This window comes from Xiphias gladius, chromosome 4 (assembly GCF_016859285.1).
Source record: "Xiphias gladius isolate SHS-SW01 ecotype Sanya breed wild chromosome 4, ASM1685928v1, whole genome shotgun sequence".
Classification (NCBI taxonomy): domain Eukaryota; kingdom Metazoa; phylum Chordata; class Actinopteri; order Istiophoriformes; family Xiphiidae; genus Xiphias; species Xiphias gladius.
In genome coordinates, this window is record NC_053403.1 from 16,031,842 (window position 1) to 16,058,855 (window position 27,014).

Below are 27,014 nucleotides of genomic sequence, written 5' to 3' on the forward strand. Positions count from 1 at the left end.
ACACACTCACAAAAGGAGTTTCTGCAGTTTAATACATACTGTATGAGCATGAACATAAAGGTATCGATTTGTTCCATCTGATATCTGTATTCGTTGAGCATCCCTCTCTTTGAGATGATGAGACGGTTCACTCATTCAGGTCAAAGTTATTTCAGCTTATTTGTTGACATCATAATCAAATCTACTCTTCCAGTCAGATACTGAAAAAAAAACAAAAAAAACCAAAACGTGGTTACCTATCAATACAGTCAGACCTCATAATGCCTAGGTGTTCAGTAGCAGGCTTCGCTGCATAATATATGTTGCATTTATAAGATAATTGTCATGTATGCTGCAGCTCATTAAAAGCTCCTGTCTAACTAGCAGCCTGAGTTGACAGAGTAAAGGGTTATTACTCTCCTAAGTATCTCCTGTTTTGAGGGGCCAGCCTCAAAAAGATGGTTTGAAGTCTTTTCTGCACCATATTACTAGTGTGAGCCAGCCACTCTATAAAAGCAGGTTCCTTTGCATTTTATCCCAATGCAGTCTAATCGGTGTCCTGTTAACCAATAGTAGTTTTGACATTTTAAAAACAAAAAGAGGCCATTTAAAAATTTCCCTGTTAGACGTTCTCCCCATATATGTATATTGTATGTAAAATTTTGAACAGTCAATGTGGACTGCATCATTAAGGCTGTTCTATTATCATCTGCCCATTCAAATGCACAAACAACCACAAGTATCAAGGGATTATGTGCGTAGTTATTACTAACTACGAGTAACATACATATAATAGGTTGGAATGCATCTCGGTGCTACATTACATCAGTGGCTTCTGATTGTTGTAATCCTCCTGAGGCCAAAGAGTGTCAGGAAAGCTAAAGCTAGTATGGTGGGAGTTGATGAAACTTACAGCAGATCCAGTCAAACATGGATCAGAATTTATTGTGGTGGATCAGGTTTTTTCGGGTTTTTCCATCCCTTCTTCTAAAGCCATTCCTGAATGTTATATCCAGGGCTCCTGCAGAAACAATCTCAGACTAAAAGTGCTTACCTGGAATCAGTTAGTACTTCTATTATTATATGGTTTACACATGTAGCCCCAGACTACAGAAGGTGCTAATTATACTACTGTGTAACACTGGGAGGGATTGTCAAAGAAATAAGGGTTTCATGTGCATCAATACAAATTTAAAAAGGGTCTAAAGGGGCACATGGAAATTTACCTGAACTCAACTGTAAGCAAGCATGTACTGTACAATACTCACTTTCATCATCTCTCTGAGTTGTTCTACTTCTCCTGTCTTCTTGATATTCAAGTCTCACTCTGACTGGTATTCTTCACAGTGTAAAATATAGGCATATTAAAGTGAAATAGCATAGAGCGACTGAAGTGACGCGAGGACAGCGTAAGAGATTCCAATCTGCCACAGACAGTCAGGTGGCAGACAAGAAAAGCCACTAAAAACAACAATTCTGAAGTCTTTTAGTCAGAGTCAGAAACGGTTTCAGTTCCAGTTTTCGCAGAGGTCGGCGTCCCAAACCACTCCCACTCTGACTCCCGCTCCTGGCTCTGCTAAAGCTCCCCAGGCTTCTGGTGGCAGCCATTGCAGACCCTCACGGGATGATCCCAGCCACGAGAGGGCACAGAGCGCCGCTCCTGGGAGCAGTCGGCGCACACGCCCTGGCCGCAGGCGCGACAGTGGTGGATGGAGAGACGTGGGCTGAACTCTCTCTGGCACTCGCAGCAGGAGTGGATGTCCTGATCTGGGACCCAGTAGGCCGGGCGAGCTGCGTCCTTCACCAGGCCTGGACACACGAGAAAAGGGAATGTGGCTGTCAATATAACGGAACAGCCGGGCTGTTATCTCTGCTCTGGTACCTCTGGTACTGTGAACATCCAGAATTGCCCACTTATTATAGCTTTGCATTAGGGCTGAAAGATTTCGTTTCAGCATCAACGCTAAAATCTATGCAAATTTAATAGTCAAAATGCAAAGGAAGAAATGTGGTAAAGCCCCAAGTCATGTTACACTAAAACTCATGCAGCTTGATAGTTAACTAAAACAAATAACATTTTTATTTTACATGGCTTATGAAGAAAAAAGTTTTGTACAGCTGATAAATAACTAGTCACATTTTAGAGCTGGAATATTAGTTGATTAATTGATTAGTCGATAGACAAAAAATTATTGGCACCAATTTTATAATCAGTTAATTGTTTACATTTACAATTTTTTATATTAACTGCCAAAATCCTCGGGTTCCATCTTCTAAGATAGAAAAACTTGCTGGTTTACTTAGTCTCTTTCAATAGTAAACTGAATATCTTAGGGTTTTAGAGAGCTGATCGGGCATAACAGATATTGTGATAAACATTTTTCACTATTTTCTGACATTTTAAACATCAAACAATTAATGAAATAAATAAATAAATAAAAAATAAATTTTTGTTGGAATCACATTTAATGACTCCTTACTGGTCTTGCAGAAATATCCTACATGCATCCAGTCAAAGATGATATATTCTCATTGACACAAACATATTCATCAACTGACCTCCGCATAAATGCCGAACCCACTGAAGTTGAAGGTTAAAAAAAAAAAAAAAGGGTTGCAGGAGATAACAGACCATTTTTACTGTTGAACAACAGCTGGATAGAGGGATAGTTTTAATTCGAAGCGATCTTGATAATGCAGACAGATCTAATGCTCACCGAGAGGTATGTCAATAGCACCAACTACAGCTCCTAACGTGTTCTGAACAGCTTCCCCAACCTTCCTGGCTATCAGGTTACCTCCTTCCTCCTCCAGGGCAGCATCCAGCAACTCTACAACAGGAAAACATGCACTTATCGCATCAGACACTCTCGTACTGTTAAGACTCACATCCAGAAACCTGATAATCATGTCACACAGTTAAGAAGGACTTGTGTAAAAGTGGGACTGATTTGCCTACCAGTTGGGATTCCCCTGTTGTGGAAACAAGCGTCGCAGACTCGCACGGGTGCAAGGCCCCAGCCCCTCTCTGGGACCGGTCGGGTTTTGGAGGAGCAGGCGTCACAGAAACCCTCTCCACAGGCACGGCAGTGGTGCTTGGTGTCGTTGGGCTGGAACTCTTCTGCACATTTATGGCATTTCTACATCACACACAACGAAAACACATGTCAGCTGTCATCCTGTAGATATAGTTCAGAAAAGTAGAACATTTTGAAGACACCTTTTCACTTCCAAATACGGATATTTTCTTCAAATCCTGTTTGTATAGGAACCGCAGGATGTAACTATTGTGTAACAGTCTGGGTATCCACTGTATGTGCATGTGGGTAAAGTGATCTATGATCTAAATCTCAACCATCTGTCCTCATTTCCCCTCCAACCACTGCTTCATTGGAACAGCAAATTTTCCTCATGAAAACCACACCTTTGTTTTAGATGTTGCATCACTAGTATCAGTTGTAAAGCTGCCACTACAGACTGCAATTACACTGTTACAAATACCAAATAATTTATGTAAAAGTGCTAAACCTAGGTCAACAAGAGAACAAACTGTGTAACATGTTGAGGTTTAAGAAAATTAATGACAACAAAGGGACCTTATAGCACCATAATTGCTCACAGTCAGCGCTCTGTACAGTACACTCTCAGAGTTTGTATTTTTTCTCTAGTTTTAGTCCCATTTTAGTCATGTACCAGGATAAGGGAGTTGGGTTTCCAGTAGGTGGGAGCAATCTGGTCAGTAAGCCAGGATGTGACTGCTTTGGCAGGCTTAACGCTGAGCTCCGACACTGACTGAGAAATGTATTTCACTCCATCCAGCAACCTCTGAGCAGCGTTGTTGTTGTCTTTCAAAAAACCGTCAGACTGAAAAGAAGGTAAAGAAGAGTAAAGATAAGTAAAGATACAAAGCCTTACCGGCTGGCAAAAAAAAGCACAGTTTATTCTTGGCATTTACGCTTCTCTACTCAGCACCTTTGACTAAGTATGCTCAGATCAACGTGAAAATGCTGACCTGAGCCATGACGTTAACATGAAAAATGTTGAAAACAAGATTTTGGATTACTTTCCTGGGCATCTACACACAACCACGAATAGTAAATGTAGCTCACAGTGTATGTGACATCATTCATTTGACTTAAAACCTTTAAGTTCTTGGCTTGCAACTTCGTTTAAGTGGTTTAGTAGAATCTCATTTATGCTGTTCCACTGTGGCCTTACCCCAGGCCAGATGTGCTGGATTTCTGTTCTGACCACTGTTTCCACTGGGTCCTGGTTTCCATACCAGTACTGCCTGCTTCTGTAGATCACTGCACAGTTGGGGCACTCAATTACATACCTAGACAAAGACATAAAAAGGTCTCAGCTCCACTATAGAGGGGACAGATTATGTTGCCTCGTGGTCTTGGTCTGTATTGCAGAGCTGCAATACATTAGTTCGAGTACTTTCTGTTGTTACAGTTGAGCAAAGCCAACAATAAAGGGGCAGTTTAACAAGTAGATGGACAACACTTGGTGATGTTTTCCCTATTTTTACAATCAATAGGGATGTATAGAATTATTTGTGCCTGCAAGGAAGCCATTTCCAATAATTTTCCATATGGCTCTGTGGCAGATGGACTCACCCAGACCAGGCGTAGATCGCCAGGCCAAACCACGGTGAGTCAGACGAGGCCGTTGTTTTGGGAACCACTATTACCTCCTTCCCGCCCTCATAGCAGACCTGAGAAGTTCAGCACAGACACTCAGAACCTCATCACGCAGGCTTCCCTCAACACACGCACGTGTGAAATTGTGGGTTTGTACTTGCCTTGCAGGTGTAGATGCGGTTGTCGTACTGTGCAGAGTAGCGGCAGCGATGTTTGGCTTCGTGGTCGAGTCCTTCCTTTAGGTGATTCATGCTTCTCTTACAGCCTGAACTGAAAGCGGGAGCACACCAAGTCATAGACAAGGCCCAGAATTTGTTTCTTTGCACTTTCAACAATAATTGAACTTTAACTTCTATTAACATTTATGATTAAAAATGAAATGCCACTGTGATACTTAATCATTTACTAATATTATTATTTATATAGCTGTGGTTAATTCAGCTAAATCACTGTGAAAAACTAATAGAGCCAGTGTGCAAACCGCAGAGAAATGAATGTAGGAGTGTGTTGTGATATGCTCCTTCATTATACCTCAGAGGGCGGCTTTAACATCTGAGAATGTAAACAAATGTAATACCTTTTCTGTCATGTTTGTTTTTCTGTGTCATGAATGCTCATTTCTGTCTTTCTGTGACTGAACTACAGGTGCGGTAAATAAGCGAGAGACACGTACCCACAGCTGAGGCAGATGCTAGAGCAGGTAAAATACTCATCTGGAAAAAAGGAGTTACTGGTCATGTGCTCATCTGGAATCTCCCCACTGAATCGCTCGCTCAGGGCCTGAGGAGAGGAGCGAGGAGGAGATGGAGGGACAGGAAGAGTCAATATTGCCCACTTTGGGTGATTCTGGCTCTACATTGTTAACTGAATGCCTGAAACAGCAACATAAACATGTTGATACTGTATTCCCACAACAGTGTTTCTTCCCTTCACATTGCCGGATGTCCAGCTAGGTGGCTATACATTACACATTTCTTCATACAAGCAAGCATCACTACCTGCAGAGCCTTGTAGATGACACTGGCAGAACGTGGGGAGCGGGTGGTGTTGTTATCCAGCTGCTGCTCCAGGCTGCGCAGCAGGCCGCTGAAGTCCGTGGGAGGGTTGTAGGTCCGGGTTCCCCGGTACTGGATGGAGCTGAATGCTTCTGGAAACAGACCCAGCTTCCTGAAGCGCTCCTGAAGCAGTCGCTCGGCTGATTCAGATGGCTTGTCTAGAGACGGATGATGGCAGACAGGGAGTCAAGGAGAAGATAACTTGAGCATCTTTGAACAATCTTATGCCAGTCTCACTCATTGAATTCCCAATTCCGTGGGCTCTTGGATGTACCTGATCCTAGTAGCTTGGTGTGGACGGTCTCATGGAAGATGATCACCGCAGGGCCAAGAGTGGCTAACGGGACATCCAGACCACAGCGGCTGGTGGTGGCCTTCAACTCCCTGGTGAAATGTTTCAAGTACGCATCTGACGCATCGCCTAGGAACTTGAAGAGATCGTCATGGAGACGGTCAGCATGGGTTCTGTAGATGACCACATCAGAGACAGCCAGGACCTTAAGCAGCAGCCGGGTTCGCTGACCCTGATTGGCCCCTGCTGACCAGTGTAAAGACAGTAATGAAAGCCTGTTAATTGTGGAAACACCCTCCCACTACCTCTGTTTATTTCATGATATTAGGCAAATCAATTGTTTGCTCCATACCAGCCCCAAGTAGTCCCTCTGTGTCGATGACTACAACCCAGTGCACAGGGTCCATAGCTGCCCAAACACCCACAGTGCAGGAATCCTGGGTGGGTGAGGTCTTGAACACTTCTCTCCCAAGGAAAAATGTATGATTCAGGGTGTGGGACTTGCCCTCCCCTGTGTTCCCAAAGATCGAGACCACCTTGAGGAGCTCGTCCGGTCTGCAGCCCAGTCGTCTGACAAAGTCCTCCTCATCCTTCACCTGAGAATCCACATTAGATTGGCCAGATCATCTTAACTTCACCTGAGCAAGGTGTGAACACAAGATTAATAACATTTTCTCAGGCACTTACCTGCATCTCCTCCTTCTCGTCCACCAAAAGGAAGCTGCACACCTTCTCCAGCTTGGCCTTCAGGATCTCCATCTCTGACTCGCCAGCAGTCACGCTGTTGTCCTGGGGAGCTTTGGCTGGAGGATAAGGTGTCAGGGGGTGTTTCTTCTTGTTGACTCCACTGTGGGTGCGTTTCTGGCAGTCCAAACACAGGTTGATCTTACAACCCTGGCAGCGCACAACAGCTCTGAGCCGTCCACCACTGACAGAGCAGCTGCTGTCCCCTTTACAGGAGTCACAGAAAGGAACGTGTCCTGGAGCAATCCGGACCCGGTCGTGATTCCTCATCCGCTCCTGGCGATGGAGCTCCAGTTCACAGCGGGCACACTGCAAGCTGCGGCACTCGTCACATTCAAACGCAGCCTCATCTGAACCCCCACAGGCGTAGCTCTCTTGACAGATTAGGATTGTGTTCATTCCTTTATCTCCGGCTGGACCTTGACCACTCATCTCAAACCTGACAGGTCAGGACACAACCTTTGGCGTTGATAAGAACGGGGAACTATCACTCTAAGTATTACTAAGAGTAACTAGGATTGCAAAAGCAATGCGGCTGGAAGACACGAGGCAAAGCAAATCTCTATGGCCAGATGTGATGTGACCTTTTTTGTTCTAATTCTCTAAAATTCACTAATGTGCAATACTGTTGAAAAAAAGTATGAAATGAGTAGCTGAACTTGTTACTGCTTACTGTCAATGAGGATATTCAGTCTGTAGTCAAGCAAGTCCAGGCAGCGATTTCAAACACTTGCCCAAACTACTAATTACTTGATATTTTGGCACAACAGTTTGCTAGCTAACGTTAGCTGCCCTGCATCTCTTGTCTGGTTTTAAGTAACGTTGCAGCTCAGCTGACGATGCCAAGTTGCAGCTTAAAAGCAGCTCGGTGTGCTCGTCATAATGCCTAAAAAACACGCCGTGAAACTAGGTAATAGACAGTCACCAGCTATCATTAGCTACACAAAGAGACACACTCCTGGAGAAACGAACAACCTTCATTTCATTCGACTGACCAGGCAGCGGCTGCTAGTCCGACGGACGACGACCTCGTCGTTAACTTAAACGCCGCGTCAGCAGAGTCTAAAGCTGGACACGTACACTGTTTAACATCATACCGCCAACTGCCACACACCGTATAGAGAAAGTAAGCTAGCTGAGCTGCCTCGTCTCAGACCTTGTAGATGTTGTTGCTTTTACATCAGCTGATCGGCTTGTTTTTATCCAGAGGTCAAAAGTCATAAACACAATGCACTTTGGGTAATGGAGGAGTTATGGGTTGCATAGAAAAACGAGTGATTTTATTTTATTAGTTTATTCTATTTATATACTGCCCTGGGTTGAATAGTAGATATACTAACTTGTACTCCGCACACGGTTCTACAGGTACTTTTACAAAAGTAAAATAACTTGAAAGGCACATAGCAAGAGGATACTAACCGCTGCCCATAATGCTTTGCACCTTCCAGCTGCTGTAGGGTTCACTTTTATTTTTAAGCGGCGCACACCGAACCTTCCCTGGTTGGACGGAGACAGCACTTTATATACAACACAGTGTACCAATATCAGGTGCCGTATCATATATAGTTTATTGTTAGGTGGGATTATTATTTTAGTTCCTCTGTGGAGCACGTGGACGCTACTATCTGTTGACATTTGCTCTGTATTTTAGCCACTTGACCTATACTGAACCCGACTACCCCGATATGAATAACGAGCGCGGCTAATGTGAGGATAGATTTGTTTTTTTTGACACCAATACAGACGTGCTTTTCCTGGGAACACTCGTTGTTTTGCCGTTTCGATTTCCCTGTTTTATATTTAACAAGGGCAAGCTAGCACCTTAAGTATACACGCATAGAAAGCACCGCTTTCTGTCTTCATATGCTGCTGACCTTGCCCGTTTACAGCAGGTAGCCAGCGTTAGCTCAGCGCTAACCTACTTTCACCGTTAGCTCAGCTAACTGTGTCTGAGACTTCACTCAGTGCTCGCGTTTCTTCTTTGGCTCTCCCTGTTTTTGTTGCGTTCATAATGGAAGATGAAGCATTCACTGACATTAATGGCAAAGCCATATCCCTGGACTGTCAGAGTCACTCCAGCTTTTGCAGGGAGTTCACTGTCAGCTCCGCCAAAGTGTCCATCGGAAAGGTGATGGTGTACACCTGCTCCGTTTGGCTTCTAGCATACACCGTGTTCTTCTTCACACAGGTAAGACAAATAACTTACTCTCCTTCACATTAAAACACAGTCCATCCTGAACAAATCACTGTAACCATATTACTAAATAATGATCGAACCAAAAAAAAAAAAAATCACTTCAATGTACTGTAAAGTCTTTTACGAGATGTATTGTTTCTTGGATATTTTTTTTATGGCCGTACACGTAGTATTTTGTAAAGTCAGTTATACAGTTTTGAATTTTCTGTTCCGAACTTCATTACCCTTCAAACTGCTTTCACGTTATATTATCTTTACTTGACCATATTAAACACCCCAGATTTCTTATTGTATGAGAACACCAATCGTCATGTTGTTTATTGTTTATTATTTGTTTATTGCTAGTATTGTTTAGCTCTATTAGCTTTCATAGCTGCCCCGTGATATATTATCCTGATTATGTTAAGCCAGATCAGGATACTTCTGGTTGACAAAATACTCTTTGTGACCTGTAAATTTAAATGGTCATAATATCCAAATATGTTTTTGAGGGAGGTAACGGGATTCATAAAAAAACAATGTTACACTTACCAAGACAGTTGTGTGAATATCTTTCCCTCTCTTGCAGAACACTGCTGTTCTGTCCAGCGCTATACTCATCACCCTGGTCGGCATGATGCTTCACATCCACTTTGTGAAGGTGGACCACGAGTCCCTGCTTGTCATTAGGTCCTTAGGCATTCAGGTGTCCTCAAGCTATGCCTCAGGCCGCGAGACCACCACTTTCATTGAGATGAGCAAGATCAAGGATATTGTCATCAATGAAGCCATTTACATGGTGAAGCCATTTACATAAGGAAATTCTTTGTTCTTTGTTTGAGGTTATTTCAGTGTATGTTTTTGTAAAATGAGCGAATTGACGTCTTAAGTTTTCTTTTCAGCATCAAATCATCTACTACCTCTGTGTACTGTTGAAGGACCCCTCAGAACCTAATGCAGTGTCAAGCGTTGTGCCATTGTTTCAGGTGAGGATGAATGCACAGTGTATCCATATCTCAGACAGAAACTTGCTTTTGCCAAGTTCTTTCAGTCTTTTGTTTCCAGTTCACCTCATGTAAAAAGGCTTTTAATACACACATTGTCATTCATAGTAACCTGTTTCAAATGAACATGATTTCTTCGTCTTTCAGAGTTCAAAACCTCGGCTGAACTGCTTGGTGAAGGTTTACAGAAGCTGTCAGCAGATTCTTTCAAGGTGCTGATGACACACAAGTCGTACATTAGTGATGTTTCTGGTCAAGTAGCATGCTTTTACTATTTCTTTACTTAAGTAATTTTCTACTGGACAGGTAGAAATTCAAGTCTTTTTCAAGTTTTTATTTTTAGATTTGATGTACAGATTAGTTTCCTTTTTGTCATCTGTATGAATACACACGTATGATTAGAATATAATCTGTTAAATACAAACAGTGCCATGTTTTTAAGATTAATATTGGTGTCATAATGACTCCATGTCTTACTTTGTTGTGTAGTTACTTGAATAACTTATGAAAAATAGCATTGGTCTTACACTACTTGTTTAAAACTAAAGAGCCAAGACAGCCAGACACTGTATTAAAAGAAATTATATTTAACAATTTTGCTTTTTTAATTATTTATGCTTAAATGCAAATTTAAATATTTGGTTTGACTATTTATGCCACTTTCTGTATTTTAATAACATTCCCACACTGTATTTTTCGATAAAATAAATTTGAATAAACATAATAAATAGAATAATTTGCCGTCATTGCTAGTCAGTGAGTACGTGGTCAATGGTTTTGAGGTGCTTTACTTTCCTTCCACAGTAGGAGGCAGCACCATACTTTGTGTGTGTAGTGTAGTGTCAGATATGCTGTGTGTACAGTATAATTTTATAAATAACATCCCTGCCTTCTTCCTCACGTCCATTTTTACTTCGTCATCACACTACCTTCATCTTGTAGAGACAGTTGGTCACATTTACCTCAGTTGTCTGTTATCTTACTTGTGGCTGTTGATATTATCACATCTCTTTCAGAGATGTTACTCAACATTACCTCACAGACCAAATGACAATGGCAGTGTGTGGAGAATTAGTTTCAGAATAAGTGTTTCAGTGGAATGACGCTAACACGCTTTGCTTGAGAGTATTGGTCTTAACTCCTACTAGGATTTCATAAAGTGTATAGGAGTGTAAATGTTGACCTGGCACTACTTTTTGTCACGTAATTTTCTCGTTAAATTATAATAGGAATAATTGTTATCACACTATAAAAAGCATGATGGAGGATCTACAGCTGTCAGATTAGTACTCAGGTTCAAATTAGTTTATTTTTTAACTCAATTAATGTCAATGATATAGTGCTATAGAAATGCAGTCCAGTAAAAATAATGTAAACAGCGAGGATGTGTTCAGTGTTTTCCACAAAGATGAGAATAGTATTCCTCACAAAAATTACTTGTGGTTGAAACTAATTTATACCAGTGTGACTGAACGTGTAATTGGTTTCCACAGCCTTCAGTTTAAAGTTCAGAGCCCCTTGTTATCCCCACCACCCGGCCTGTGTTTCCCACCAGGCCGTGTTTTTTCCATCCATTCTAATTCTCGATGACCATCTGCAGCTCCCAGTCAGACCTCCACAGGCCAACAAAACAAGCAGAAGGGTGTGATTTTCATGGGGCAAAGCGTTACGCTGCTGTGAAGAGTTGGCCTCTGATGAGATAATAGTCCCTCCCGGAGGTGTGAAAGAGCCAGGAACCACGCAGAGGAGAAAACCAGGGGGTGACCAGGAGTGACACCTCAGGGCCTCTGAATAGGCCTAATAAACCAGCGGCAACCCCCCTGAGTCTAAATCATAGGTTTGGCAGGGCAAAAACTCAAAACAGTGAGGCTTTCTCTGCCCAAGGTGTGGACTGTTAATCACCCTTGTTTATAATAGAGTTGTAATTACTGATTAACTTTTTTGGTTCACCCACAGTATGTCTGTGGATGTTTTTAACTTTAAAATACTCATCAATAAAGACCGAACCCCTGTTGTCTTTCTTGTTAGTGCTAGTCTTCATTAAATTTGTGGGTTTTTTTTACGTAATTCACGTAGTTCTCCATTTTCTTAATGGTAACTGTGTAAAATCAGCTTATGGTGTTTAGGGCGTGGGAATCTCATGGTTTAGTGGGAGAGGAGGGATTGGAGTCCCACCGAGATGGGGAGTTGCCCCTTTACCGCCTGCAGAGCACACACGCATGTGTACGCATTCAAATCTACACAAACATCAAAACATAATCATGACACATTCAGACATTGTACTTTCACATTTTGGAAAATTCACTTATTTACTTTCTTGCAGAGAGTTAGATACAATACCATACTTATATTTGTCTGTTAAATATGAGGCTACATCCAGCAGCCGGTTAGCTTACCTTAGCTTAGCATAAAGACTGGAAACAGGGGGAGACAGCTAGCCAAGCTCTGTCCAGAGGTAACAAAATCCACCTACCAGCACCTTTAAAGCTTGTTAATTAACATGTTATATTTTGTATCAGTAACTGTCTTGAGTCTTTGCTGGTTGGCTGGAAGCTACTCCCGGCCAAGAAATAGTATCAGCACATAAATGAGTGAATTTATGTGTATTTTTGAGGTCCTACACAATGGATTTAACAGAAAATGTGTAAATACACCAGTGAGGTTTGCAGAAATTAATAGTGTGCAAACGCTTGTCATCTGGCGCAACAGAAACTGTTTTCATATAATGCTATAATGGGATGTAGTGTTGTGTCTTTGTATTGTTATGCTTGTGTATTGATTTCCTGGTTGACAGGTGCTAAAGGAAGAAAGTGTTGTGGCATTGTTTGAAAGATGTTCATTTATCCGCTCTGCCTCCCAGTCCATACAGGCAGGTGTAACCTGATGTCAGTTTGTATTTGAATCTCAAAAAAATCCCTCCCTGCCTCACTGGTAACGTCAGAGGGAGTTTTACCGGTCACTTCATTGTCTCTCATTGAAGGCGCATGTACATGTATACAGTGTTGTGGTCTCATATGGAAGTGTTTCTTCCTGTAGGGCATGTATTTGCATATTCCCAATGATAGATATTTTCTCCTTTGAGAGGTCTGTCATGGAAAGTTGATTTTTTTTTTTAGGGTTATTGGAGAATTTGTTCGTTGTTTTTTTTTTTTTTTAGCATTTGGCCGAGTAATAATATGAGTTTTCCAATCAGTTTACCCTGACTGTTTGTCATTAGAGCTTACTTTGGGGACTCTAACTGCAGAGCCTTATTGTTCTTCTCCCTAAAGCTCAAAATGTACCTGACCACCTTTCTATCCACACCAATGTGTCTCTTCGTTTATTAAGTGCATCCAGCATGGACAGGTCGATGCAGCCCAATCACTGTGAGAAAAAGCAAACGAGAGAAACTAGAGAAAATGTCTAGGATAAGAACTTTCAAGACAATAAAATATTAGAGTGAAAAAAGATTTGGTTATTAAAAAATGATAGTAAAAACAGACATGTTTATAGATTTTCACTAACTGACGCATTATTAACAGATGTGCAAATTTACAGCAAACAGAATCTATTCAACAAGTTCAACGGCGCTCACCCTCCTCCACACTAAACTACACTGTGTTCACATTAATGACAACAGAAGAAGAGATAAGACTAAGCTGCAGGTTGGAGGATAAGCCTGGTCTGCTGGTTGGCATTGCAGAACCGGTCTTGGCACAAAGGAGCATTTATCAAACTCTGTGGAACCATTTTGCTAACATGATCCACTGACTAAAAGCACTCACCATTGTAGCTGCTATAGCTCTTTGGAGAAAAAGTGCATGATATAAAACCATGTGTCATTTCAAATCCTCTTCTAAACCTTCTCTTTAGACTGTCTTCTTTAGTTACACTGAGAGGCTTTCAGCTGCAAGAAATTATGATTTTGGTAGGAATAATGTATATCAATATACTGTATTTTCAAAGTCTTGTACATTTATGTAATCTTAAAACCCCCTAAGTAAAGGCAGTGATATTACACTGCTTTTGACGTCTGCAACCACTGTGATAAATTGTTTTTTTCTTCAGGAAGAGACTTTGCCTTATTTGTTCAGGAACCAGTTTCCTTTGTGGAGAGGAAAGTCCATTGCTTCCGTCTGTCCTCTGACAGACGGAAGGAAGGAATGTTGGACCTCAGCGTTGAGGCTGCAAAAATGTATTTACCCTAGTTTTTATCACCTAATTAGCCAGCTGCTACTGCTGCTGCTCAGTGAAACTTTTAATGATACTATTAATATGAGCTAATGATGCTTATGAGCCTTTGGCATAGTCACATCTGAGGTCTCTGAGTTTTCTAATCTGCAAATCACTTTAAATGCAAATCAAAAAAAAAAAAAAGTACAGTGAAACGAATGAAACTGACTTTTCTCCGTCCACGCCCTCGCAGCGTCACCTGGTCGATGTGAGGTAAGCGAGACGAACTTCTAGTCAGACCAGGTGGCCGCAGATAAGAGAGCGAGAAGCCTGCTCTACAGGTCTGTCAGGGGAGCTGACGGCAGAGAGCTACCTGCAAACACACATTCATTTTCTCTGTTTGCCTCTAACGAAAAGAGCCAAGTTACTGTCGTGTGTGTATGGGCTTGTGCTTTTGTGTGTGTTTAAGTGTGTGTGTGTTTAAGTGTGCATGAAGAAACCGCCGAATACAAATCCTCTGGTCATATTCATGATGTTACAATGATTCTTTTATTGGCCTGGAATTATGTGATTTGATTGTTGTTCTATTTTGTGTGTGTGTATCTCCTCATTACATTGCGCTATTCCCTCTCCCATATCAGTAATATACTATTCCTGTGTGATGACAGCTGCTTACTCTCTTCATTGTCAGTGGTGCCACACTGTTTGTGACCAGTGATTGAGTCAGATTTAAAGTTGTATTTGCAGAAAACATTAAAGGCAATACATTTAATAAGCAGATGTGACTTAAGAGAGGCTCTTCTATTTCATGGAGTGTTTGTTTAGTTTTATTATTTTCGTAATAAAGCAGGACAACGAAACAAACCACAAACAAAACCATCAATTCTTCAAATTTTGGTGATGCCATTTAATGCATTGGCGATGATTCTCATCTTTAATTTTGTGTCGTTGTAATTGTGAATCATCCCAACAACAAAAACTCCCCTTAGACAGCTACTGATGTAAAGACAGGGCTGTTTCCGTCACATTTGATAATAGATAGGCATGTGCCAGATATGTGTGTCAAGGATAAGTAGGCCTGCTCTGTAATCTGCTGTTGCCAAAATGCCAATCTTGAAGATGCTATGTCACTCGTTCAGAAATACCCTCACGGTTACCACATACCAATGGCATGAGCACACCACATGTGAAATGACATCACATGTAACAGACAATGGGCAGCATAAATGAGAGAGGGTTAGAAAACAATCACAATGATGATGAAAGATAGGAACACTTTCTCATTTTTACCCGCCCATAGCAGAACAAATCTGCTCTCTTTTACTGATTTAAAGGAAATAGTCCTCTAAATTAACACATACATGAGTTAAGTTAATTCCCAGACTTTTTTCAGCCTTTCTTACAGTTCCTGAAAAAAAGAGAATTTTTGGAGATGGTTTAACATTAAAAAATAGTTTATATCATGTGATTACATCGGTAATCTTAGATTTACTTGTTGTCAATGGCGAAGGCCAAATTCTTGGTGAAACAGCTAAGAGGTTCATCCTGCAGGAGGAGGTTGTCTCATGATCCCGACTCATGGGAAGCCCAACAGCCAGTTTCTGTTATATCATGAATACAAGACACACCAGAGGTGGAAAGCTGTTCAGTACATCAAGTCCTGTTTGGTGGTACTTGTACTTGACTGGAGTGTTTTTCCTTTTATTCTACTTTACACTCTACTTTACACTCCCTTACATTTCAGAGAAAAAATATTGTACTTTTTACTCGACTACATTTATCTGAGAGCTACTTCTACTAATTACAAAACATACAAACTTCTGAAATTTAATGACTTGTTCAGTGAAAAAGATCTGCCTTGTCTTTAGTTTAATTTAGTTCTGACGAGTGAAGGAAAAATCCACCAGGGTGTAGCAGGAATAGTTCAAACTGTTTTCAGTGAAAATAAACTTTTTTCAAGGATTCTAAGTCAACTTTTTCATAATTCTAATGCAGCAAGGTGCCTCATTCTTTCATGTTTCAAGCTACAGATAGTCATTTCTAGAACAATTTTAAACATGTTAACTTAAATTAAAGACAGGTTCAAATATTCTCACTGCACTGAAGAATAATACAACAAAAAAGAGCTTCTCACATGTTAATGCATCAGTGTAAAAATTCTTTCTGTATAAGGTAGTATTCTATCTTGGCCCAAAGGGGCCATTCTGAAAAATGAGTACTTTTACTTTTGTCACTTTAAGTACATTTTGCTGATAATACTTCAGCACATTTAATTGAGTAAGATTTTTAATGTTGGACTACTACTAGAAACTGAGTATTTTACATGGATGGAGAGACTATTTTATTAATCCCAAAGGAAACTTGCAGTATTGCAGGGATTTCACATAAATTACAAACACAATGATTTACGGGAAAAACAAACACAGTTAAAGGCTAGATTATATATAATAACAAAATAGACAAAATAAATTATAGAAAATTATAAAAAATTATAGAATAAAATAAAAGTGGAATAGAGTAGTGTTGTGGTCTTTCTACTTTACTTAAAATAGTGTAGAAATGTCACTCTTCTTAAAGGAATAGTTGTGTTTTCCTTAGAGTTAGATGAGAAGATTGATACCACATTCATGTCTGTAAATAAGTAGCTACAGAGCAGGCTAGCTTAGCATTTGGACAAAGCCAGGCTAGTCGTTTCCCTCTGTTTCCAGTCTTTATGCTAGGCTAAGCTAACCATCTCCTGGTTGTAGCTTCAAATATAAAGCAAACAAACATGGGAGTGGTATCAGTCTTCTCATCTCACCCCTGCTAAGAAAGCGAATAAATGTATTTCCCAAAATGTCACATTATTCCTGTAAGTAAAGTATCTGAATACTTCTTCCACCCCTGCTAGCCAACTATAATGATAATAAAGGTTTAGATGTAAAAAAATCATTGCCAGTGGACTATATATATTGACTGACTCTATGTCATTATATCCTATTAGTCTGAATTCCTAATGATATTGGATCATTGTGTTTTGACATTGAGGGGTCCGGTGTTCTTCAAAAATACTGATTTATATGAAAGTTAAGCCATCTCTTCTTCTCTTCCCAATAAATGTGTCTTAACCACATAGACACAGTCCTTTGATTGCGGTGACACAAGCAGCCTGAGTAAGCCGATTAAATGTGCTGTGAGTAACCGGACAGCAACCAGTCACTCTCTGCTGAACATGTCTAGACAAACGTATCTCTCTCTCAGAAAGTTTGAGTGAAACACAGTATGTATTGTCATTAACCCATTAGACTACATCACGTGTTGGCAAATAGTCATCAGTGTCTGCCCTTCTGAGTTTTGGGCAGCCTGTGTGTACCTGTAAACTGTATTCACACTCATATCCTAATACCTATTCTAATATATCATTGGTGTTTGTATGTGTGTGTATATTGATACCAATGTGAATGCACGTGTGAGTATCCACATGCGTGTAGCAGTGGTTACATGGGACAAAAAGAGCTGTGCTGACTTGCACCATGCCCTCACTTGCCTCACTGCCACCTTGTGTGTTGTGTAGATGTCCCAACACCCCCGCCGCCTCCCCCCTCTTCTCATCCCCCAATGCCACTGTGAGAACACTTCACCCCCTTGATTCCCAGACGTGGACACACCCAATGTACAGACTCACCTCCAATCAAATCCCACACTTCCTATATGCAAATGACACTCATTATTCCCTCCTAAACATGGTTAACTGTCACTTTTCAAAACTAACACACAATCATATTTAAACGGTCCTACGGATTAGGATGCAGGTTGATAGACAGCATGACAACAAACTAATTCTTACTGCTGCAGGACAATATTTAATCTTTATTCACTATACCTTTACAGTGTAATATAGACCTATTTGAATAGGGAACCAAAATTGGCAAGATCAGCAGCACATCTTTAATCTAACCTTAATACATTTTAATATAATATAATATTGTATAATATAATATTGGATCTTTCATTTCATCCATCCCTACCAAAGTAATTGTGTAATTTTAAAAATTTTTTTTAATATACTATTCGTTTGAATATTTTGGTAGAAATCCCTGATTCTGTTCTGGCTAGATACCGTAGGTCAATAATACAAACAATATGAATCAGTTAAAATCCCTCCCCTGGTCTCATTACTCTTGCATAAAGGGCAAACACTTCCAGTATTCTTGAACCTTGTGCTGCAAATTCATTCTGTCCAGTAAGACAAAAAGGAGACGATAGAGAAAAGATACCTTTCGGCTGTTTTAATCCACAACCAATGTGTATTTCACACTTGATAATAATGACTTGTGTTGTCACTCTCTACAACCCCCCAGCTAAGCCATTCAGGACTTCTTACAACAGATAGCCGTTGACTCTTTTAATTCAAATCAGAAGGAAGGTGTTAAGATCTGACATAGATCACTCCTATCCTCTATTCTGGTAAGACAATACTCTTGTTTACTGGTGATCTTCAAGAGAGTAGGTCGGCAGATGTGTTCTGTAGAGATGGCAGTGTGTTGATAAGATTGTAACACTTTTAGTGAGTAAACCCTCACCCAGAGTTTCGTCAGATTACGCCTGCTTTTCATCACTGAACCAAGCTTGAACAAACAGAGGGCTTAACATGACGGTTTCACAATAAATAACAACATCAAATTATACTGTATGTACAAGTCATGAGAAAAAATTAAGATTCAACAATATCATTTACAAATGGTTCTATTTGATGTAGTATTTAAGAAAACAATATGTGTCTAGTATGTAGTATAGTATATGTACAATTACATTTCTATTTTCCTCCAACTGGTAGTTATTACAGCCAGTGTAGAAGATGAAATGACCCTCATCGTACCGTATATATTGATAATTTGTCTTTTTGTAACACATGCATGAGTTTCAGCAGTGGTTCCCACACGCACATTTCTAGTATAATATCTAGATTTCTTGTATTGCACAATGCTTATAGCTGTATTGATTCTTTTGCACCTATACATATATTAGTTCTTATATCATGCATTTGTATAAGCATTCCACGTTGCTGCTGAATTGCATTGCAGCTACATTGGGTGGTTTATTGTGTATGTTCTGTTTTGTGCTTACACTGACAATCCCCTTATTATATTAAAGCCAGTCAGCTAATAAGTGTCACAGTATGATTATGAATTCAGCAAAAGCACATAAAAACAGCATTACGTTACACACCAGTCTTCTCTTTTTACACTACAAACACAACAGTTGATTGCACTCCTTTCTCACAGCTTTAGTACCCTACTAATGTCCAGCATGTCTACGGGTCGTCAGTAACATCGTGGGACCTCAGATGAGGCCTGATTGAAATGCTAATGCCCTAATCATTCCCTGAGTGCTAGATGCGATCTTCGGCTGTGTCACCTCAAAAGCTGCATGTACTTCAGCTCTGCACTGCTTTGATCATGTGTGGTCACTGATGGTCTCTATGAAGTCATTATGTCCCTTGATGATTGGAGATTAAGATTGAGGCTAAATCTGACAACACAATGTATAACAGAAAGAACTTTATCTGATAATGCTGTGAATGGCTCAGGTGTATTTCAAACTCTTGGATGTGACATTACAGGGTCTTACAATGCAAAATGAGCAAAGGATTGTGCTTATCCACGACTGACGACTTTGTTTGCAAGTGTCGGAGGTTGTTTGTATATCAACCCAGCAGATCCAAGGAGGCAAAATAAAGCTGTCAACTGTGGGACAGAAATATTCGTTGTTGCCTCCAGACACATCCACTGGAACTGTGATGATTCTCACTGGCTGTGTTTGACACCGAAACTGACAGTTTATGTTTTGACAAAAATCATGGGAGGTTTTTTTAATTAACAAACTTGCGTGGTTAATGTGAGTGAGAGGTCGGCTTTTGTTGCGCAAATGAACTCTACAAGTGAACTACATGAGAAATAGGGAAATAGTAAATACTATAAAATAGTATGCAATATGAAAAACTCACTTTATAACAATAATGGGTTGGGTAAAATATTAATTTGATAGTCTGTAAATGGCAAAATGAACACCATTTTCAGGTTCATACTTTGTCATTTCTGCCTTCAACCTTAATTTTGAACACTGCCACCAGATCATAATGTCACACACACACCTGTAACCGATTCGAACAGTCAGCCAAAGGTGGAAATACAACAATACAACAAAAGAGACACTATGAGCTGTGCCAAGTCTTCCCCAAAACATAACTGTTCAAACTGCTAATTTGGAGGACTGAAGACCAACACTAGTGAGCCAGTAAGCTTTGTCCTCATCTAGGCAGACCTGTTGGTGCACCTGCTGATTCCCAGGCCTCCTTGCCAATCTTGGACTACAGTGAAACCAAGCAAGAGTGAAACTGGCCCAGAGCCAGAGGAAGAACTGGTTGACTACTTCTGACACAATCGCTGAAAGCAGGGGATCCTGGGAGAAGGACCAGCCCTGACTGTGGGGATGAGGAAAATAGATGACTAACCATGAGAAGAGAAAAAGAGGAGGAGGAAGAGGAGAAGAAACACTCCACTGAGCTCCTGGGAACCTAAAACCTGTCCGACGTGGCCTTCACGATTGCTCAATGAGTGTACTATGTCTGCACAGCCTGTGCGAGTGTCTGTGTGTCTATCATGTGTGAGTGTATAATCACATGCATTCAAAGCATCTGTGTTTTGCCTTTGAATGAAAGACCAGAAAACTGTTTAAGTGGAAAGGAGTCATAAATAAGACGTGACATTCAAGTGTGTTTCTCAAAGGAGTCTCACGGAATATCTTGACCCTTGGCTACAACCTTTCAAGATGTTAACAACCATAGTGCTCCTGACCTTCATCTGCCCTCACACTAATCTGAATATCCCTAATCTTTCGGCAAAACACAGAGACAAACATGGTGTAAAGCAATGCCGACGGTATAAACATTTTTTTTTAACAGTGATCACATTTAAAAGTGTTCCTTTGACTCCTAAAAACAAAGGAATTAAGAATGTGTCTGTCTACATCTTGATGATATTTCCAGTTTATTCAAACTTTGTTATTATTTTCTCAATTCCCTACATTATTTCTATCAATCAGGACAACAATGCACTCAATAGATTAATTGCTGAAATCTGGGAACACAGTGACATTGCCGCAACCAAGTCTGGTAGGAGAAGAAACATAAGCAGTCAGACAATCAGACAGGTTGTAAGCAAGCCAACATTTTGGCCAGATTATCTAAACCATTTCCGTGTGGGTAAAATGGAAAATGAGTACCAAAGAAATATCAGTAATAATCTTTCATTGCAAAAGAAAACTATGTGTAGCCACAACTATGTTAGGTAAAATCAGTCACAATTGTACCAAGAAGTTGGTATAAACTGTGATGGATATTCAGGTGGTAATTTTATTGTATGCCTGTGTGTGCGTGTGTGTGTGTTTGTGTGTGTGTGTGTTTCATTTTTAACTTCTTTTCAGCCCCATTTCTAACCCTCCTCTAGAATTCTTGTATTAACTTGGTAGATACAATGTTGTTATTACTGATAGAAATAGCAGCCAAAGGTACAAAAATGGCATGAACTGATTTTTTGACCACTTGGGAGCAGTGCAACAAGCGGCAAACAATAGTGATATATCATCACCTTACAAAGTTTATATGGCTTACATGTTAGCAAGCAGTGGCTTATTTGCATATCCAGCAGTCATGGGGCAACATTAGCATTCATTTGGGGGCATTTTTGTCTCCAACTGATGAATGTAAGTCCAACATTCACTCTCCTTTTAGCTCTGTTTTGGTCCCCACCAACACCTGCTCTACTATGTTCACCAGATAGCCAAAAATTGCATCTGCTATTTGGTACTGAGCAGGTAGCAATCAGTTTGTTGAACTGTTAGCTGAAAACAGGCAGCTCTCGAATGTATCTGGAAATTATGCTAGAGCTGGGAGAGTGAATCCAAAGGTTAATGTTGCGGGCCTTAAAATTAAACAATAAGCTAAAAGATGCTAAAACACTAAATGGAACTGAGGGAAATTGCAGATTCAGGTGATAATTGTCTGTGTGTTCATCATTATGAGTGACCCCTTTCACATTACATATAGTCATTTGATCAGCCATTAATATAAAAATATTGATTAGAGCAGCTTTAAATACTTGTATACCTTCTATTTTCATCATAGAATCAGTGGATCAAGCTTTCCGAATGGCCATGAATGGAACCAACTGCTCTCTGAGAGTCAAATCAAAGTTCTTCATGAGTCCACTTGTGTAAGTGGTGTCAGATGACAAAACACCAGCTCCTTTCTGTGACCTCTCCATATGAGGTCATTAGGCTGAGATGTAGGATGTCCTGCTTTAACCCACTGTTAACAGCCATTCATACAGAACCCTGACACACGACTACGTGATAGACAGCACACTGACTAACGGCAAACAGACTGCTGATGTATTGGGGTGAGTGTGTGTTTCTACTCCTCTCGCTCATCTGTGACTCATCTACTCTTCTCAGAACAAATGCACTGCAGAGCTGTCCACAAGTGTTTTGTAACCTCTCGATGCTCTATTTTTATGTGTCTCCCTGCCATGTTCACCCCGGTTTGCCATACAAAGAATCCTCTGTCCATGTTCATTTTTCTCCAACTCAGTCTAAAAACAAGCATAGTAGGCCTTTTTATGCAGTTCAAAAAAGTCATTGATGTTATCAAATTTCGTTAACAATTTGCCCACTACATTGTTGTATAAACCCACACACTGCTGCTGTTTATTCTCAACCAGTTAATCTGACTCAATTGCTCTCCTCTGAATGACACTCTCCCGTGTCTCTAGCCTTTTGAAATAGGCACAACCAGACACAGTAATCAGTCACAGCATGGCACTGCCAGGCCCCATTAGCAGTCATGTGGATTGCATTAGAATTGGTTGACCCACGGCACAGCTGGAGGCCAGAGGTTACTTATCATATCCTTGGACAGGGAGACGGTGCAGGAAAAGTACCTGGTGGGGTGATGAGGATTATTCAGACTCCCTGAAGAGAACAATGCTTGTTGCTTTTTAATGATTTTGGTGTCTCCTTTTAAAAAGCTCTTCCCTGGATGTAAAGTAGATGCTACTATCACATGTGATAAGTGATTATGACTGAATTGCCCAGTCATAACAGTGTAAACATGCGGTTCTAAAAATATACATAACACAGAAGCTATAATTTGCACTTCATTTATTTGCATCACATCACTCTGACATGTAAAGGATAGGCGAGAAGAATGGACAGTGATTTACCAAAAACAGTTTATGGAGTACATAAATGCATTTAAAATATATGTGTTATCTAATATTTCATAAACATAAACATAACAAATGAACTGTTTTAACAAACAGAATAGAATATACATTAAACCTACTTCCACAAGAAGCATAGTAAAGCCTTGCCCTGGTTCTGGTCACATATATACAATTGTATATCCACCAGATATCAATACACTGAATTGCAAAATATGAATTTCTTTTGTACAGATGTCAAAAGCACAAAGCTTTTTCTTTAAAAAAAGTGTATCACCTACACTTTCATTCACACAGAGGCCTTTTAACATAATCTAACTAACACTCTAACTACACACTGGGCTATTCAGGAGATAAGGAGTGTATTGAGCATATAAACAAAGAGGGGTGTATGAAAAAAAAAGCCAGGCTGATGTTGGAGGTGGTGGGAGGATCTGCAGGGTGGAAGTCAAGACTCCTGCAGTGCTTGCTTTTACAGATGCAGATCGATGAGAGAGAGGAACAAAAAGCCAAAGGCTACTGCTCCCATGAAACCTTTCACATCAGACAAGAGGCTTTTCAAACAAGTTCCTGTGCCAATCTGAAGATTCAAACAAAGGAAATCCATTTGTTTCTGATTTGTCAGAAGCAAAAATACTCCTGCTATGGACTTCTTTTTCATAAATGTTAAAAGAGTGGGTAAAATTCTAATCAAAATGAATGTTAGGGGTGATAGGATTGCCAGTTGATTAATTTGAGGGCTAGAAACTACTCACCCAAACCAGCCAGGGGAGCTTTCACACACAGGTACGAATGTGGCACCTCACACTGCAACCTGAACTTGCAGCTGTTACATATAAATAAGGTGGTGCAGCCAGACTGCAAAAATACAACAGACAAGTGGCTAACGCCCATCTGCTCAAATGTAGCCCCGACACTTTCTGTTTCTCTCTTGCTTACACTAAAAGGCTGCAGCTGTTTGCAAAGCTTACCATGCAAATTCATAGCATTTACATGACGGCCTGGTTTTTCTCTCTGTGGATGCACGTTCAGCAAGTTAACTTGACATGTTCACCTCCTCTGAAGACTCAATTCACTGCCCTTTTCTCTCAAATGGCTCACCAGTGACACACACACGTTCGGCACGGACATACTTTTTCTTTTAAATATGTAATCTATGTAGCTTCTGTTGCTCTGTAAAAATGATTCATTTGAATATAATGTAAACAATACTGCTGCCCTGAGGTCTATCTGATAGAGCGTGAAACCAGACCATGGCTGAGAATGACCCAGAATCTTCTCTGCTGTCTCCACTGATGTTAGTTCCCAATGCTCACTGTGTCCATGTCTTGTTTCTCGTACACCATTTGGCATCCCAGAGTAAAATAAGCCATATACCTAGCAGGGGGAGATGCTAAACTACCACAGATGTGTCCTGTAACATCAAGTGAAAGTAAAGAATTAAAATAAATTAATTTTTTGTCCATAACCCACAGGGTTAACAGTCTGTGTTCAGATGAAGCAGAAGAACTTCTTCCAGCTGCACCTGGAGAAAGCTTTGGTGCGCCTGTCAGAAAACCTCCTCTTCTTGGTCTTGCGAGCTTTGTTCTTAATGGCGGCAAAGATGGCTGCATCAAATGCCTCCTTCAAGTTCTTTTGCGTGAGTGACGAACACTCAACGTAGTCTGTAGCCCTGATCTTCTCCGCCATGCTCTGGGCCCGGGAGCTCAGAACTGGCTTGACATTAGATCTGTCCAGGTTGATGAGGACGTTCACGTCCAGCAAGAGGTCCGACTGGGTACCGACAAGGATGATGGGCGAAGACGGGTTATAAGCCCGGATCTCTGGGACCCACTTCTTGGTGATGTTGTGAAATGAGGTGGGGTTGACCATGCTGAAGCACAGGAGGAAGACATCCGTGTAGGCATAGGATAGAGCCCTGAACTCATCAAACTCCTCCTGAATGGAAACCAAGATAGAAAGCACGAGTTAGTTGCAATCACGATATGACCAGACATGGTCGAGGAATGAGTGAAAGAAACTGATTCACTAAAGCTTCAGGAAAAAATCATCCATTAAAATCCATGGTGAAATCTTGTTACTGAGTCACATAATGGATTAAACGAGGATGCGACAGAGTTTGCACCTTCATAGTTAATCTCTCATAACATAGAAAAAAAAATCAGTCTATTTTATTAACAATGGGGATTTGATGCTATATATTGTGTGTAACAGATAAATTATCAATCATTTGATACAATGATCTCAGAAAACAGAGAAGCATTTGGGACTACAGATTGATTACTGAAAATAAGCCTGTAAAAATGGTATTTGGTATTGGTCTACATAATATCTTGTTGAAAAAACAAACTAACTGATAGTCTTACCTGTCCAGCAGTGTCCAGAAGCTGAACTTTGACCGGAGATCCTTCTACTTGGACCTGACCTGTTGGACACCCAGAGACACGAATCAGTCAGTTTTTTAGTTTAGTTCACTTTCTTTCGGGCACACATTTCAAGGAAAGAAAACTTTTAAGACACGGCACATTGAATACAAAAGATGTTGAAAGTTTACAAGCCCCGTTTTCAATTGATAGTTCTGTATTAGCAACTATCAATGTCAGTAAGTACACACAAGAATCTTTTCAGAATAGCGTATTCAGAGGTGGGTGACTACGACATAAAATATACGGCGTATTAACTTGTAAGCAGTGACACATAATTGCTTTAAAGTCCATAATACAAACTATGTTACCGTCATATTGAACCAGCACTCACGCACTTGCTCTATTCTTAATCTTACCTGTAACTCAGTATATTACAGTCATAAAAAATGACCTCGGAAAATTTGCCCATGGACAAAAACATACGTTCAGATCACTCACCGGAGAAGACGTCAAAGCCTGTCTGTTTGTACTCTGTCGGGTAACCGTTGGAGGTGTAGCTGACAATCATGCTGGTCTTCCCGACGGCTCCGTCCCCGACCAGCATACAGCTGATGACGCCGGGCTCCAGCTCGTCCTCCCGGGTCAGCCCGCAAGCGGAAGGGACTCGGGACTCGTGGTAAAAGTAATCCATGTGAGGTGGCATGTCGGGCCGCACATTAAACTTCTGGCTGCGGACACTCCTGTCTGATCGCTGGGAGGCGAGATACTGAGAGTCAGCTGGGCGCTCTGTCCCTCACTTGGCTCCGGGTGGCCTGCGCGGTTCTGACTGACGGGCGACATGTGTGGGGGGGCTTTTAGGGCGAGCTTGTCGTCAGACAGGTTGTGATTTGCATAGACACTCCCACCGAGAAAAGAAAATATAAGACAGCTTCCTGGACAGCTAGAGAAAAAACAATTTTTGTTATTTATTTCTGCTTATCTGTTATTGTTTTAATAAGCATTTATTTATTTATTTTACTTTGAGTCAGTTTTTCCTGGATCACATTTTAGTTCACTCTTTTATGCTTTTTGAGACACATGCCAAACATGTAATAATGCCATGGTTATACCGCCTTGTTGTTTATAAATTCATTATTTAATAAATCATAAAATAGTTGAATGAGGAATATAAAAAGATCGGACTCACCCATACAGTAAAATATGAGACACATGACTTCATTTTACTACACTACTACTACTACTACTACACTTTAGTTCTTTGATACAAACATCTCATGATAAAAACCAGTTTTGTTTCCCGTCGACGCTCTACATTTGGGCAAACCGCGCCGCCCAGTGTC

General features: G+C 40.6%; 3 protein-coding genes across 4 annotated transcripts; 1 reads left to right on the plus strand and 2 right to left on the minus strand.

Moving 5' to 3' along the window:
- Window positions 1–14: 14 nt before the first annotated feature.
- On the minus strand, window positions 15–7,925 carry zfyve1 (zinc finger, FYVE domain containing 1). 2 transcript variants are annotated; one of them, XM_040125020.1, is made up of 12 exons: window positions 6,660–7,925; window positions 6,325–6,568; window positions 5,955–6,215; window positions 5,624–5,838; window positions 5,299–5,405; window positions 4,787–4,895; window positions 4,602–4,699; window positions 4,198–4,315; window positions 3,673–3,843; window positions 2,939–3,119; window positions 2,697–2,810; window positions 15–1,788 (listed from the first exon to the last, which is right to left on the minus strand). In XM_040125020.1, the coding sequence occupies exons 1-12, from the start codon at window positions 7,146–7,148 to the stop codon at window positions 1,556–1,558; spliced, it is 2,340 nt and encodes a 779-aa protein (XP_039980954.1). In that variant the 5' UTR covers window positions 7,149–7,925; the 3' UTR covers window positions 15–1,555. The 2 variants fall into 2 exon arrangements, with proteins under 2 accessions (XP_039980954.1, XP_039980953.1); XM_040125019.1 differs by having other exon boundaries at window positions 5,955–6,218.
- Window positions 7,926–8,152: 227 nt separating this feature from the next.
- On the plus strand, window positions 8,153–10,603 carry pigh (phosphatidylinositol glycan anchor biosynthesis, class H). Its single transcript, XM_040125482.1, has 4 exons — window positions 8,153–8,904; window positions 9,482–9,691; window positions 9,795–9,878; window positions 10,044–10,603. Exons 1-4 carry the CDS (start codon window positions 8,728–8,730, stop codon window positions 10,113–10,115), a joined length of 543 nt encoding a protein of 180 aa, XP_039981416.1. The 5' UTR covers window positions 8,153–8,727; the 3' UTR covers window positions 10,116–10,603.
- A 12,643-nt stretch (window positions 10,604–23,246) lies between these two features.
- rhov (ras homolog family member V) lies at window positions 23,247–26,468 on the minus strand. The gene is made up of 3 exons (XM_040124475.1): window positions 26,173–26,468; window positions 25,675–25,733; window positions 23,247–25,246 (listed from the first exon to the last, which is right to left on the minus strand). The coding sequence occupies exons 1-3, from the start codon at window positions 26,375–26,377 to the stop codon at window positions 24,800–24,802; spliced, it is 711 nt and encodes a 236-aa protein (XP_039980409.1). The 5' UTR covers window positions 26,378–26,468; the 3' UTR covers window positions 23,247–24,799.
- Window positions 26,469–27,014: the final 546 nt, after the last annotated feature.